Source organism: Balaenoptera ricei, chromosome 16 (genome assembly GCF_028023285.1).
Source record: "Balaenoptera ricei isolate mBalRic1 chromosome 16, mBalRic1.hap2, whole genome shotgun sequence".
Lineage (NCBI taxonomy): Eukaryota > Metazoa > Chordata > Mammalia > Artiodactyla > Balaenopteridae > Balaenoptera > Balaenoptera ricei.
In genome coordinates, this window is record NC_082654.1 from 30,076,678 (window position 1) to 30,093,682 (window position 17,005).

At 42.3% G+C, this 17,005-nt stretch overlaps 1 protein-coding gene across 3 annotated transcripts in view; it reads left to right on the forward strand.

Annotated features, from left to right (window-relative positions):
* The window catches only part of HPSE2 (heparanase 2 (inactive)), a 614,901-nt gene that overhangs the window by 463,016 nt on the left and 134,880 nt on the right, over positions 1 to 17,005 (forward strand). For all 3 annotated transcript variants that reach the window (XM_059899970.1, XM_059899972.1, XM_059899971.1), the window contains exons 8-9: positions 3,146 to 3,252; positions 7,645 to 7,759. In XM_059899970.1, the coding sequence (XP_059755953.1) occupies positions 3,146 to 3,252; positions 7,645 to 7,759 (222 nt within the window). The remainder of the gene's footprint in view (positions 1 to 3,145; positions 3,253 to 7,644; positions 7,760 to 17,005) is intronic.

Consider the following 17,005-nt stretch of genomic DNA (forward strand, 5'->3'; position numbering starts at 1 on the left):
CTCCGGAGAAACCCCATACCTATTTGTAGTCACTCCCCATCCTCCCCCCTCATTCTCCCTCCCTTTTTCCAACCCTAGAAAACCATTAATCTACTTTCTGTCTCTATGGATTTGACTATTCTGGACATTTCATATAAATGAAAGAATATAATATGTGGCCTTTTGTGTCTGGCTTCTTTCACTTAGCTCAATGATTTCAAGGTTCATCATCTTATACTAGTTACCTTTTTATTTTGTTTTGTTTTGTTTAACCAAACCACCTTTCTCTAACTGCCTCAATCATTTCAATATCTTAGAGCAAAAATTAATCTTTGACTATCCTGGAAGCCAAAGGCAAAAAAGAAAAACACAAATATGTTACTCAGTTCCAGTTAGTCACAGCTCCAGGGCCTGTCCGGGCGCAGCCTCTCTGCACACGGCCTGCCGTCGCTGCCTCCATCTTGAGTTGGGAAGTTGTGCAGCCACTTTGTGCTAGAAACTCTGGTCTGAAAGTGCTGGGTTTGAGGCCTCTGCCCGCCACACCCTATGAGCCAGTGAAACTAGACTAAGTGCAAAAGAAAAGAAAAGAAAAAAAGTGGCCTGGAACCGAACCAGCAATATCTTCGAGGTCTGCCTGTATACAATTTGATGAATTTGGACATATGCAAACACTCATGAAACCATCACCATGATCAACGGAGAAGATGGCGGAAGAGTAAGATGCAGAGATTACCTTCCTCCCCACGGATACATCAGAAATACATCTACACGTGTAACTGCTCCTATAGTTCCAGTTAGTCATAAAGGAAGCACAAAGTTTATCAAAAGCATGGATGTTTTAAGGGGAATCATCACTGTAGGCCTTTAATTTCACCATATGCCATATGACTCTGTCTTCTGATCATTTAAGGTGTTTTTCTCGCTTTCTTATTTATACTATTTCCAGCTGTCCTTGGGTTGGGCTCTCTGAGCAGTGTCAAGAAGGGGGAGAGGACCACCTTGTGGTGTCCTCAATGACTCTGGGTGCAAGGGGAAATTCTTATTTAATCTTTAACAGTTTCCAGTTTGACCTCCACTATTAATTTTTTCTTCTATTCTTGATCATAATCCTTACTTACATCTCAAATTTTTGAAATATATTTACTTCAACCCTGAAAGGGTCAAATACTTTACCAACCCTGATTTTAAAATAGGTCTCAAATAATGCATATTCTCTAGTAGATGCAGGGGAGAGAGAAGAGGGCAGGGAGCTATACATAGGGAGAGATGAAAAGAGGAATGTGATTGCTTGCTAATGTCTGCCCACGGATCTGGGAAAAGGAAAGTTCTGGCATATATGTTACAACATACATTTTTTTTTTTTTTTTTTGGACCTGAGGTGCAGAGAATTAATTACCCTCCTCAACTACAGCAAACTATTATCAGTTTATGCAAAGCCCTCCTTTTGTTTTAATTTTCACCTTCATCTCTAATCCCCACTTACATTCACCTCCCTTTTATACATGCCTTCCTTATGTCTGTGATATATGTCCTTAACAGAGATGTATCTTTATATACTTTTAGTGTTATTGGGTATGAATGAGTAATTACATAAATAATATTGTGCCATAAACCTCATTCTGTTTCTATTTTTTAAAAGCTCACTAAATCTTTAAAGCCTGTTCATGTTGCTGGACTTACATTGAATGTATTGCTCTAACTGCTGCATAATATTTCATGTATGTATTTTACTTTTTCATTCCTCTAGCAATGGACACCTGCCACAAACAGTGACATAGTAAACATCTTCATACTTGTCCCCTTAGAGACCTGAGGCAGAATTGCTTTGTTCTATATGTCTAGGAGAGGAATTGGTGGGCCGTAGGACCTAAATACACTACTGTCTTTATCCAGCCCCTCTTGTGCACAGCCCGCATCCTCTCGATCCCACCTTCTACTCTAGCCATCTCTGCAGAGACCAGAGCTAGGCAGCTGCACAGGCTGCAACCAGCTTGGTGCTGGTGCGGTGCGGGAGGACCTCTCATTTTCTGCTCTGGGACTTCTCTAAGGCAGAGTGTGGAATGGTGGGAACCTCCTCAGCACTCATGCCTGCACAATGAAATGGGGTGATAACAGTCACAAGGCTGCTCTTGACCTTTGGAGAATAGGAGCCAAATGACGAATGCTTCCCCTGGTCACACCCCCCCCACCCCGCCGCTTGGGGGACACTTCTGAGACACAGTTCTTAAGCCTTTTACCAAGATCCCTGTAGAATTGAGTATAAGTTGCCAGTAGTTACCAACTTGAAAACTCATTCTTGTACTGTTTTTTGCTTCTTCCTTTTCACAGTCCCCAGTTCCTCATTCCTGCTCCCTGTTATTTCTTCCCAAATGAACTATGTATAGACAAGCCTTTGTCTTAGACTCTGCTCTCAGAGATTACCCAGCATACAACATTATCCCTAAGTACTGCCAGATTGCTCTCCAGAGACTCTGAGACCAGATCTAGATAGTCTGGCCAGTCTCCAGCTTGTGGATCAGAGACGAGGACATTTCAAAATTTCAGAGGGCCACCTTTTGACAAGAGGCTTTGTGTATGCTTAGAAGGCAGCTCCCTGTGTAGGATCTTTCACGTGTGAGTCAGTGACTTTTCTTTTTACACTTACTGCAGTTATTTTCAAAATGTGGTTGTAATATACATACATGCCTTGGTAATGATAATATACCTCTCCCAAACATTGATCTCTGCCCTCGCTCATGATTCACAACTGCTGATGCGCGGACAGTATACTCATTCATGGATGTGCCTTAACAGAGTATTAAGAAAATTTGCTTCTCAATACTTGTTAATATGGAAACGTCATACCACCTGTATCTTCCAGTGAAGGGTGTTGCAGTCAACTTAAGTCCTAGATAAGGATGCATTGTTCTTCTGTCACATTGTCACTTGGGTTTTCTTAGGGGAAAAAAATGATCATTTCTTTGAGTGGACATGTATCAATATTAATTCTTTTGTGTGTGTGTGCCAGCTATCTGTATGGGGTGCATCACCATGAAAAAAGCACAGGTCATGACCACCTGGGAGCAGGGGATGGGAGGAACTTCTTTAAGGGAATGTATGTTCCTTCTCATTTGGGAACAGCTTTTAAAAATCTCATCATCTCCTTCTGCTTTTGTTGTGTGAACAGGTGGTTAACACATACACCCCAGGAAAGAAGATTTGGCTTGAAGGTGTGGTGACCACCTCAGCTGGAGGCACAAACAATCTGTCAGATTCCTATGCTGCAGGATTCTTGTGAGTAACACTTGCAATTTCACTCCCAAGGGCTTTGAGGAAAGGACAGTGAAATTGCTCATTATTCTGCCCATTGGAGGGGGTGGGGGTTCATTTCCCACTGAAAATTCTTCATCCATTTCTTTGTAAATGTGTTTAATCACTCGACAGACAGCGATTAGGGACTTGTGTAGTTACTAAGATCTCAGGTACAAGCATTAGAGCAAAAGTAATAATAGTAGTAGTAATCATGATAGTAATAAGAGCTTTATTTTATGTCTTCAGTGCAAAATACAGTACAGACAGCATATATTTTCTCTTCTAATTTTCACCTGAGTCCTGGGAGATAGGTAAGAGTAAGACAGGGGTTTTGCCCTTTAGAAACTTACGATTGGAGGAATGGAGATGGGGAATAAGAAAAGCTGTAGGAGACAAGTGTCATAATATAAATTTTAACTGCATAGTGCTTACCATGTGCTAAGGACTATCTGATGTGCTTTTTATGTATTTAATAATTTAACAACCAGTGTATTAGATACCCTTATTATACCCTTATACCCTTATAAGAACCCAGTGAGATAAATGTGATTATTGGTTAGTGGCAGAGCTTGGACTCAAGCCAAGGCAGTCTGCTCCAGAGTCCAGCCTTTTTGCCACTACAGTATGCCATCTCTCTTTCTGCCTTACGTGGGCTATCCACAAAAGGGGTAGACATGCAAAAGAATCAAGAATTTCTGAGTGGGAGGATCAGGAAGGGCTTTGCGGAGGAAGAGGCATTTGAGTGGAACATAGATTTCTCTAATTTCTATAGGTGAAGATTGTTGCTGATGGTAGTGGGGAGCATAGAGGCTGAAGGAACATTATGAGGGGAAACGATTAGTGTGAGAAAGGCTCAGTATCTGCAGGGGTGTTGTGAGGGCTGTGATTAAGGACAGAGTTTTACCACCAAATCATGGAAGACCTTGGAAACCAGGCAGGGGAAATGAGGCCTTGTTCTATACTCAGTGGCAAGCCATTGATGATTTTGGAGGAAGAGAGAGACCCATCTGACCTGTATTTAAAACGTTGGCTTTGATAGTAGTATGCACAAGAGTTTGGATAGGCAAGAGGTAGGGAAATGAACTTGAAGGCTACTGCAATCGTCTGGAGAACAACTTAAGCCAGAAGCATGAGGGCCTCTGGCTGGCCTGCCATTGTCATGGACCACAGATTAACCAAGTGACCTGTTCCTGGTCCAGTCTAGTCTGTGGTCCTGGTTTTTTGTCTGAGCAAGGTTCTCCTAAGAACTGCAGCTCTGCCCTCAACTATGCATTTCACTACTAACAGCTGCTCCTAATTATACAGCTGTAGATCTTCTCCATTAAGGCAGCTTCTTCAATACAGTTGTGAAGGACAAATCAGGCTGGTCAAGTAGATTGTCTTTAAGATGGCATCCTGGCAGATGCAGATGAAGATAATGAGTCAATGTCTACATGATGGTGGCTGGGGTCTTCCAGCCCTGTGTCCTCACATGAGAGGCACAGAGAGATTGTTCAGTGAGCATGGTTCAGTGAAGGAAATGGAGTGAATCAGCATTTGCTACAGTGTTGCTGAGGGTCTTCTTTCAAAAATACTCTCCTCACGGGGTTTCACTGTGAGAGACAGGTTGACAGTCCGTACTGCAGGAGGCCTCTGGAATCAGAAGAAGAATGGCCTTTGCTCAGCCTTCGCAGAAGGACTCCTCTGCAGGGCCCAGCAAGCAGCCCTCTTGTACTGTTTTCGTGAACATTCTTCCCTTTAGAGAGTGATGTGAAATGAGAAATACCACAAACCTTCATGAAGAGAGCTAGAGAGAGACCTGCCTTTTCATGAGCATCAGCCAAATATCCATAGATCTCTGCGTCGCTTTGCAAACACGGATTAACATTGTTGTTTAGATTTTGGTTGTAGTTCAGATGTCCAATGCTTTGTTGACAGATCAAATGACAACCAGCTCATTCTGCCCCTGGTCTTCTCTCTTACCTCTTTATCACCCATTTCCTCTCAACCCCACTGGCAGTACCTAGATATATGCCCTTTGAGTCCAGTTCTCCAAGGCGCATAAATTGCTTCCTGGGAAAAAAAAAATGTAAAGCATTCTAGGAAGCTCCAGAAAGCTAGCAAGGAGTTGGAAAGAAGGCATCTTACAGCCCTTTTTCAATATATGGCATAACTATAAGCTTACCAGGGCATATACAAATGCATGCACAAATTAGGATTCTCTGCTGCCCAGTATTCAAGGGTAGTTTTCCCAATCAGGGCTTTGAGATTCTTTGATGCCCTACCCTTGGCATACTGCTGTGTCTGCAGCACCTAGTAATGTCTGCCACGTAGTAGATATTCAATAAAGTTTTGTGCATGAAAGATAATGGCTGCAGAAGCATCCTTGGTGAGATATACCAGTAATCTTGCCACTTTTCTCTACTTGAACATAAAAGGGAGACCTGGAACATCATTTATTTCCCCTACTCAGGAAATATATTATTACAGGAGGAAGATGAAGACAACTCCAGAGCTAACCATCTATTCTGAAAAGCCATGGGGAAACAAGGGCTCTGGCCATAGTCATTAATTAGCAATGGTCTTCATGTCAGTAAGGTCACTGGTTTGGAACTCCATACGGTCTCAGATTTGGGAAATCATAACTATGCATTATTTGTCCCTAGTATGCTGAATGGTGATTCTCAAAGTCCTAGAATCTAATTTTATCCAGATCAATTTCAACTTAGAGTATTGAGCACCTATAGCGTGCCAGGAACTGTGATGGTTGTTTTGGGTACAAAGCTAAAATGTGTCTATTTTTGACGAGCTCATACCAGCTGGGAGAAGACAGAGAAGTAAGTAATTATTATTCAGTGGGCCAGCAGAGGGTATGAATAAGAGTTCTGGGGAAGTACAGAGGAGAAAGGTACTACTATTGGCTGGGGCAGCAGATTTAGAAGGAAATGACACTTGACTTGGAGATTAACAGATGAGAAGAAATTTGCCAGGTGAGGTGGGTTAGTGGAAGAGAGGAAGGAAATTCTAAGGAGAAGTTAAAACATATAAAGGCTCAGGTAAGTATGTGAGAGCAGCCAAAAGTAGTTTTATGTGGCTTAGAGCCTGGGGAATAAAGTTTAGGGTGAGAGAAGAGGTGATAGGTGAAGCCAGACAATATATTCTTAGGAAAGATTGTGAAGTGCCTTATCTTTTACACTGAGAAGACTGAAGCTCTAAGTCACCTTTCTTACACACATACATTATTACAATTGGAAGTTTCCTTGCATTTCAGAATACAAAGAAAGAAAATGAAATCAATTCACATGAATGAATGAGTTAAATGTGTAAATGATGAAGGCAGAGTTAGCAGTAGGTGTTGGAAAAACCATGAGGGCAGTATTTTTGAAGGATAGCATGCCCTGAGTGGGTATTTGGCATGATGGGGTATGTAATAAGTGTGTGAGCAATGCAGGTCCTCCACTGCAACATGTGTGTGATGGTAGCATACTCCAATCCCTGTATAGTTAGTTATAGTGCCAAGGGAAATTATTACTGCATTGCCTACTGACAGTGATATATGAGGGATGCAAATGACTGGACCATAGGTCACAGGAGTATGTGGGTCAGCGTCACATGTAAAGTACATGCACAGTGAATAGGTGCAAGCAGGGGAGTTTGAGTGATGGAAAATATAGTGTGTGTGCTTCTGTGATTATGTGTCTTGTGGTCAGGGGGATGACTTTAGGCTTACAAGTGGCTAGGGTGTTCATTTTATTTGTTAGTTTTATAGGAATAAGAGATAAGTCATTAGCAGCAAGCTATTTTATGACCAAGGGCAATTCATTTTACTCCCCTGGACCTCTTTATTTTCTTATAAAATGAAGAGGTTAGATTTGATAATCTCTAAAGATCTCTTCCATCTATGTATTTAAGGAAACTTAAAATAGTTTCCTCTAAAGTACTAGGTAAATTTGATGGGTGTGGGTGGTGGTGTGTATGTGTGTATGTTGGCCAATTTTTATAGAGCTTGTTATATGCTATTTTTAAAATGTATTGATGGGGCTTCCCTGGTGGCGCAGTGGTTGAGAGTCTACCTGCTAATGCAGGGGACACAGGTTCGAGCCCTGGTCTGGGAAGATCCCACATGCCGCGGAGCAACTAGGCCCATGAGCCACAACTACTGAGCCTGCGCGTCTGGAGCCTGTGCTCCGCAACAAGAGAGGCCACGATAGTGAGAGGCCCGCGCACCGCAATGAAGAGTGGCCCCTGCTTGCCGCAACTAGAGAAAGCCCTAGCACAGAAACGAAGACCCAAAATAGCAATCAATCAATCAATCAATCAATAAATCTTTAAAAATAAATAAATAAATAAATAAAATAAAATGTATTGATGTAGCTTTTTTCCCCTGCTTTTCAGATGGTTGAACACTTTGGGAATGCTGGCCAATCAGGGCATTGATGTTGTGATTCGGCACTCATTTTTTGACCATGGATACAATCACCTCGTGGACCAGAATTTTAACCCATTACCAGTAAGTGTAAGATAAAGGTTCCCAACTCCTTTTCCATGTCCTTCAGTTCTTTTGATCATGCTTTGTTCCACACTGGTAGAATTTTTCTCCTCCTTCTGTTACCAGTTAATTTCATAAATTGAACAGAAGAATTCTTGACCCATTTTACAGACTCTTGGCTTCACCTCCCACACATACCCCAATATATACACACATGTATGTACGTATGGGTTTATGCATATACACATATATACATTTATATATATTTATATACTTACCACTATTATTTTAACAAACCTTGTGCAGTTGAGATTCCAAATCTACTTGTGGCCTGTTTGAACTCTGCTTGAGAGTGAATTTTTCCAGATTGTTTTCTTTTAATGCTACTAGGAGACATTAGTGAATGTCAGATGCAACATGTTGAAAGCAGATGGGAGAGTGCTGGCCAAGATCAGATACAGTAGGAACCCATCCCTTGGAGAGTGGCTGAAGTGCACTTACACTAGATGCTGATCCCTATGTGACAATGAGGGGATTTGCCCAGGGTATCACCTTCTCTAGGAAAGCAGAGGAAAGGGAAGGCTAAAGAAGAATGGCAAGAGCAGAGATCTGGGTTTGTCCAGTGACTTTATTGACCAATCAAAGAAATCCCACTTAGTCCAGAAAAGCTGTGCTTATCAAAAATATTACGTGAGTTATCCTTCTCACAGGAGGATCATCTTAGTCATGATAAAAGGTCAAAGTCCTCTCATTAACCCATAGAATGTCAGAGCTGGCATTCCCCTTCGGGATGATCCAGTTCCACCTCCTATAACAGAGGGAATGAGAGCCTGGGGTGGGGGCAGGGGCATGTAGAGCCAGCGCTAGAACCTGCTCCTGTGCCCTGGTCCAGTCATCTTCCTACAGAATTACTGCTGCCCTGGGGTCCACAGTAAACAAACCCAACTGGAACCAGTGAGTGTTCCTGCCATTTGCTTCCCTCTGCCCATTTCCACCCCCCGATTCTTCTCACTACCCAGGCCTCCAAGCCCAGAACAGAGAACATCTTGGCACTCAACAGCACCATGTCCATGTCTCAAAAGAGTCCCTCTAGTTAGAGTACTAAGTAATTATTGTGTCCCTGATTGTACATGACTCCAATTAAGTCACAAATATTAAAGCTGACTGGCACAGTTGCTTTTATTCACAGGGCCAGGATACCTCTCTCTCAGTGTATGTGGGGCTGGGGTATGGAGGGGTGAGAGGGAATTTTCAGTTTGTAACCGCAGGGGGTTCATTTGTTTGTTGTTTGTTTTGAGCTTATAAACTTGTGGTGATAAAATAAATAATAATTAGAAAAGCATCTATGAAATGTAAGCACTGAACAAATATAATGTCACACAAATGTAAATGTTTATTGACCATCAGGCACTGGGGAGGAGACTAGTAGTAGATACCTGAATAAGTAGATAGTGGATTACTATAAGAGGGGGTCAGTGAGGGCTCCTTTAGAGTATATACAAGGAAGGCCTCTCTGAGAAGGTGACCTTTAAGCCAACAGCCCAGTGACAAGAAAGAGCCAGACATGCAGATTTTTGCAGAAGAGCTTTCCGGCCGGGGAAAGGGCTGGCACAAAGACTCCGAGGCAGGAACAGAGTTGGCATGTTTGAGGAAACATAAGAACACCAGAGTGCTGGGGGCCTGGCAGGGAAGGGGGAGACTGGACATGAGGCCAGCCCGGGTCAGATCACGAAGGGCTTTGAAAGCTAAAAGGAGTTTGACTTTTATTGTAAGTAGTATGAAAAGCCATTGGAGGGTTTTCTACAGGGCAGTAACATGATCTAACTTACATTTTTTAAAGATCACCCATGTATAATTAAGGCACCAAATATTATTTATATTTTAGTATGTGTATAATACTTAACAATTTACAGACCACTTTCATATACCATACATCAGTAAAACTCCAAACACTGTCCTTCCTTTTTCCTGTCTTTCCTTTATTCCTTCCTTCACACATTCAAATCTCTTTCACTCCTCTTGATCATGTACTATATGCTGATCACTATTCCTGGCAAACAGCCACTGTGATGAACCAAAAAGACAAGGTCCTTGAACTCCTGGAGCTTATAGTCTAGTGAAGTGAACTGAGAAGTGGAAAGTATATAAACACATAAATAAGATTTAAAAATTTGTCATAATTGCTCTGAAGAGAGCCTGGTGAGATGAGTATGGCGATTTATACTTATTTTGCTGAAGAGAAACTAGGGTTCTTTGAAGTTGTTAAGTGACTTATCCAAGGTCAGACAAGTAGTAAGAGCTGGAACTCAGAGTTTTTCAGTTCTAAATGCTATTTTCTTTTCACCGTGCCACACTACTTCTTGCAGTACTCTCTTTGGTGTCTGTGCTGTGGTTTGAGGCCACTGTTTCTCTCAGAATTGGGTCTGGAGGTGGGAGCAGGCATCTTGAGGAACTGGAGAGAAGAAAACCTAGGCTAGAAGAAAACCTATGGTCTGTGGGTGACTAGACAGGTGTGATTTCCAGAGCTGGACAAACCTGGATTGCATATCAACTCTCTCTGTACCTTCGCATGGCCATGTGTTAGGTTAAAGATGCAAGTTCTCATGGCTTTGTTCTCCCCAAATGAGCGATAATACAGGTGACTTTCTTTAAAAGCTTACTTACCATGAGACACCTTGGTTGATAGGTAGTAGCAGCACAGAGGTGCATTGGAAGCTAAAACAAGTCCTATTGATTTAGTACAAAGGCTCAAATGTTCTGCACAGCTGTATTTCTGGAAATGCCAAGCTCTAGTAAAGAAACTGTATGTAAAAGCACTTTAAAAGGTAGCAGGCTTTCTTTTTCTCTTTCTTTGGGCTAATAAATTCTGTACCTTATAAGTAGAGAACTTTGCAGCTGGGAGAGTGTGTCCTAAGTCTCCAGGAAAGAATTTACTAGTCTAGACCCAGGCACCAATCTGACAGACCTTTCCAACAGGCCCCTGAGATGTGCAATGGTCACAGACCTAGGATCATACTGTTGCCACTTCAGAGAGTTGTACAGTTGATATCCAAACACTGCCAATAAAAACTTGTGGGTTTTACACTGTGATTAAATCTTCAAGAGTGTTAAGAGTTTAGGGCATTAGTGAGTTATGTTTTAGTTGCCACCCAGAAAAATTAGTATTTTCTATTACAGTCCCTTCAAATTCAGCTCAGTGCATTTCAGGAAAAGATCCTATTAGCAGATACTATTTTTTTTTCTGTTGTTGTCGTTATCGGGTCTTAGCCTAATGGCACCTCAACCCATATCCCATATTACCCCTCCACCTACCCAGTCAGCTTTTGATTCGAGTTTATAGGATTCCAGTCCAGCTCTGGCAAGGCCATTCCAATCTAAGATAAGAGAGAATATTGAAGGTAGTTCTTTCAAAAAGAAAAATTTGTCTTGAGGAAAGATCATTTTCAACTACAGCCCATGTTCTTTCTGGCTGTTCCTCTAGAAAAGTGCCAACTCTCCTCCTGTTGTGAGATTTTCCTTCTCCTGGGAAGAGGAGAACATTTAGTCCAGCAGTGCTTCATCACTCGACTCCCACCCCTTTCCCCTGACCCGCTCGCCATTGGGAAAGAGGGAACATGTGAGTCTCCACAGCCTGTCGGCTAGTCATGGGCTCTCTTGGGAGTAAGGGATGTTTGTGCAGAAGAGATCTGCACATTCAGTGGACATAGTCCAGACCCCACCAGCCGTGGGCATTTCTCCTAAGAGAGGGTTTTGGAATTTAGCTTGCTGCTTTTTTTAAGAGCTTGATTTACAGAGCTTTCAAGGAAAGGAATAGTGAATTACTAGTCAGCATCTTCTTAACTCCCACACCGGCCTAGCAAATATAATTCAATTCAAAAAACATTGACACTTCAAATGTGTCTGGCTCTAGGCTAGGTATTCTGGGGACATGAAGATAAATAAGATTTGGTTCCCTCATCTGTAGAGCTAACAATCTAGTGTGTGTTTGAGGGATTACAATTTAGTCCTTTGCTTAGAATAAAATAAAAAGCTAGTTCACATTGGATAGCCTTTTCTATACTGGGCGTAGTGGCAGGGATATTTATATTTGCTGGCAACATTCTTTTTTGCTGACTGCCCCTTATGAATAACTATAAACATTCAATTCAGCCCAGTGCACACTTATTGAACACTTGCTGTGTACGTTGTTCTGGAATACAGTCAGTGGTCATAGAAAACTCACTAGTCTATGGTGGGATTGAACCTATAGCTGTGGTTCCCGTAGCAACATGCTCTGAGCCAAGCCATCACTGTTCAGACGTCATTTGGTTATTGGAAAGAAACTCTGCATCTTAATGATATCTGCGTAGCTCCACTTCTTAGGCTATCACAGGGATGAGATCCTAGGTGCTCCATCCTTGTTTCCCTTTGAAACATTAGACTCTTTATGCACTACACAACCATGATGTGGAAACAGGATCAGCTTAAATCTGTCCCTTTCCTGAAGAAGAACATCCAGTTGCAAACCCATGTCCCATAGATGCTGGATGTTGCACACTCTCTTCCTGCAAGAAGAACACCACCTAATGAGGAGGCCTCAGGGGAGCAGCAGGAGCCTGGTACTGTGACAAGATTCACCGATTCTAGTCCTAGCTCTGCCATCCATTGATGTGTATCTTTGGGATCCAGTTTTCTCATCACTCAAATTGTGATAGAAATGTCTCCTCTATCTGCCTCCAAAAGATACTGTTATAATCCTTGAGAAAACTAGATATGACAGTAGGATTCTGATTTCATATGTACATGTACACATAGAAAATTACTGGAAGGGACTACATCTAAATGTTAAAAGTGGTTTTCTTTGGGTGGTGGGATTACAGATAGTTTTTATTTTCTTCTTTGTGGATTTTGTATGAAAAATTGCTGCAATCGGCATTATTGCTTTCATAATCTGAAAAAAAAAGGCTATTTTTAAAAGAAAAAATAGAGTGTTTAGAAAGAATTAAGTGCTTTATTACACTTGTGCTTTGTGCTCGATACTGTGCTGGACCCTGGAGACAGTGTCCCTGCCCTCAAGGAGCTTACAGGGTGGATAGGAGATGGATCAGTCAGCAGGGACGGTGGCAGAAGTGCTTTAGCAGGACAGAAGAGGAACAGATGCCAGCCTGGGTAGAAGGCAGGCATGGGGCATCAAGGAAAGCTTTCTGGAGGAGACATTGCCTGAGCTGGATCTTGAAGGAGAAGGGCAAGTTAGCCACAGGAAGAAGAGTTTGAGGTCTGGGGAGAATCTTCCAAACAGAGGCAATATCATGTACAAAGGGTCAGAGGCTTTAATTTTCCAGAGTCATGGTGGATGGATTATGAAAAATTACTTAGGAAAGCTTTTCCCATCGCTCTCTGTTGGCCACACAGGCTGTGTAAAAGCTAAGGAATCTCAAAGTTACAATCCTGGAGGTGGTGGGGCAGGGGTGGTACAAAACCTGGCCAAATTAGCGTGTGACCTGTTTCTTGGCGTAGCTTCCTTTCTCTTTCTTTTCTTTCCCGTGGGAGCCATCAGGAAGATGAAAGAAGCAGAGAGTACCTGTTTAGGGGTAGCTGTGATGTGAAACCCAATCCTCTCATTAGAGTCCCGGACAAAGACTTCTCCATGTGCAACCTTCCTTTGTGGGAACCTGCGGCTGCTGAGAGAAGGACATCCTCAGCTGCAGGATCAATCACTGGGACTCAGGCCGGCTCCATGTCAGTGGCTGAAGCGCCTGGGCTGCATGCCCAGTGGGCATGACTTGCTTCTTTCCTCCTCTGTGCCTCTGAACCCTGGCCTCTCAGATCAGAGCCTGCACCTGCGCCATGTGACCAGGCGCGCAGCTCTTTTGCTCCTGATACTTTAAAGAGAAGCGCCTCTGATTTGTAGTTACCAGTCTTCATCCGTTGCTTATTTATCAACCTGAGTGGTGCGCATGGGATGTCAGTGACACATGTCCGCAGTTGAACAGCTCGCCCTGGTGGAAGCTGTCTCGGGAAGTAGAAAGAGCTCTGCACCTGGAATCAGAAGATGTAGGCTCCAGGGCAACACCACAGTGTTCCAGTTGCTTGAGTTTGCATTTCCTGCTTTGTAAAATGGGGCTAACTGTGCTGGGGTCAGGGAGTGGGGAGTATCTGAATGTAGTGCTTAAAAGTATTGGCACTGGAATCAGACTGACCTGAGTTTCAGACCCAGCTCTGTCATTTACTACTGTGTCCCTGGGCGGATTACTAAACCTCAACAATCATCCATTTCCCTTCATGAAATGGAGACAATAATGGTGTCTATCTCAGAGCATTGTTGGAAAGGATGGAATGAACCAATGCATATGTATCTTTTACCACATAGTAAGTACTCAGCAAATGTCAGCAGCTATTATTATTTTATAAAGTCACTTTGTAAAATTCTGTAAGTCAGTAATATCAGTAATTATCATTAATAACGAATATAACTGTGGCAAGATAATATACATTTGAATATTCATACAGATACCTGGAAACCAACCAAGTAATGATAACTAAAGTATGAAAAGTAAATTTTTTTGCAAAAATTAAGTGACTGGAGAATTAGAAGAACAAAAGAGGAAAGCTGTGATTCCTGCACTTGAAAGGAATTGACTGCAAATGGTTAAAGACAAACTAAAAATTACATTTTATTTTCCTCCAGAGAAGATGCTGCCAACCTTTCCCACTGAAGGCAATTAAGACAGTAACCACTCTGCAACACGAGCTCTAATACCTTCATGCGGTATTTATAAATGGCCCAATAAGCCCTGGAAACCATGATATGTCACTATGCTAATGACAGCACATTATATGAATCACTGAGAAGCAACAATTGAAAATCTCACTCTACCGTCAACCATTTATATTGCTCCCAGATTGCAATACTGAGGGATTACAGTTACAGTAAATTGTGCAGCAACCTAAATAAATCAGGGAGAGGGAGAAGAAGCAATTGCAGCCTCACTGTGCTTGAGCTTAGGAGGATAGTGTGCCATCCTCGAAGCAACCTTCAGATGATGGAGGAGCAAGGCCAGCCCTGGAAATGAGAAAAGCTGCACCTTACCTAACTCCGTCGGTTCACCTAAAACACTAGACTATTATCTAAAAATAATCTGACTAGAAAGAGAGGAAGGGAGGGAGGGAGGAAGAAAAAGAAAGAAAGGAGAGGAAAAGTGGAATGCCCTTTGGTAGGTTGGAAAGATCTTTTGCGAGTGCCACAATATGACAAACTTGAAGTTATTTCACCTTAAACATTATATTTGCAAACATTAAGGGCACAATGATGTCTGGTTATGACATTTAGGAACCAAGAAATAGGCCTCTGATAGAAGTGACCATGAGAGCCAAACATAATACATTGTCTTTTCTAACTCAATTTTGATTTTTTTGTTTGTTTAAATAAAAGCAGAAGTCTTTAAAAATAGAAATAGAATATTGTTTTTAATTCTTATTTAAATGCACTACACTATTTATAAAGTTTAAAAAATCTATCAGTCATTAGGTACTTCACTCACTAACTTTCAACTATTATCAATCTCTGTTTATTTCATCTCTGATTTGGTTTTAAGCATTGAAAGGGTTGAATGGAACTCGTCATTTTGACTCACTCTAAACCTGACTTGAGCAGACCTGCCTTCTGCTCCAAGTTCACTGCCCTCATCTTAGTGTCAAAATCCTTGTAGTGTTTCTTCATTAGAGCAGTGATTCTCAAGTCTATGCACATTATAGTCACCTAGAGGGCTTTACAAAAATACCTATGCTTAGGAACCACTCCCCAGGGATTCTGATTCAGTTTGTCTATAGAGGAGGGCAGGTGTTTGTATTTTTTAAAACTCCTGGAGTGATTCTAATGTGCAGCCAGAATTGAGAACCACTTAGTTAGAGGGTGCCATTTACCCTGATTAAATTAGAAATTACCCTTTCGTTTTCCTGTACTCTTTTGTACCCAACTTGTGCTTCAACAATCAAGATATTAACAAAAATTTAAAACTGTCTATCATTAATTCATTTGCCAAATATTTATTGAGTATCTATTATGTGTCAGACACTTCTAGTTTCTGAGGAGATAGAGGTAAAGGAGGAAGACAAGATCCCTGCCCTCATTGGAGATTACAGTCTAGCAGGGGAGACTAAAAATAAACAAGTAAATTAACACTAACATAATTAATTACAAAATTCAGAATGGTGTGTAGGAAGCTGAAGACTAATGAGGAGAGGATACCTCTTTAGAAAGTGTGGCCGAGGAAGTCTTCACTGAGAAAGCAGCCACTGGAGAAGCTGGTGGAAGAGCAGAGCGTCCTAGCAGAGGCAGCAGCATCTGCAAAGGCTGCGGTGGGGAGAGGCTCCGTCACACATCAGAGGCTGCGCGGTGTCTCTAAGACTACCCTGAACATGCACCAGGCACAGAGGCAGCCAGCCAACTGCTGGGTACAATTCATCTCAGGCTCCCACACCTGACTCCCGACCCTACCTGTGTCACCAGCACTTGGCAAACTGCTTTGCTTCCTGTCTCTTCGTGTGAATGATGGTATCCCACTGCCTGCCCCTACGTCTGGGGTCCTTGACCAAGCCTGATGCCTACTGCGTTTCCCTGTCACCAACCTGGCCATTTCCATGTGCACCCTCTGTCACCTCTCAGCAGGCTTTGAAACAAGAATGGCAGAATAACAATACTTGTGGAAGCTGGTGATGAACATTTTGGAGTTTGTCATACAATTCTGTTTTTGTGTATGTTTAAACATTTCAGTGATTTTTTAAAATGTCTTCATGCTGGTGTGTTGTGACATACAATAAAGCGAAGCACTGTTTTGGTTGTTCTGGGACATAAAAAATAAAAGTCAAATTCCTTCTCTCCATGTTCACAATCTCTTTGGGTTGACAAAACATAGAGCCTTTGAGAGAGCTAATAGATGATGCCCTAAGGTCTGTCTTGTTCACTCAGTATCTCCAAAGCCAGACCTCCGAGTAGGAGATATTACTGTTGGCTGGAAAGAAAGCGCTAGAGGGGAGAATCAGGGAAGGCTTGTACAACAAGATGTCATTAGTGGACACTTGTAAGATTAGTTACCCAAAGAATACATGTTCCTGAGAAAGCTCCTTGCCCCAGGGCACCCTCTGCTGAGACAGTGGGAAGGAAGGAGGGCCTTAGCATGGAAGGAAGACCAGGAGTTCTGTATCTGATCCCAGTTTTTGCCACCAGCTCACTCATCCCGGGGCACTGGGTACTCTGGGTTCACCTCAGATGTGGGTGTTGAACTCGAC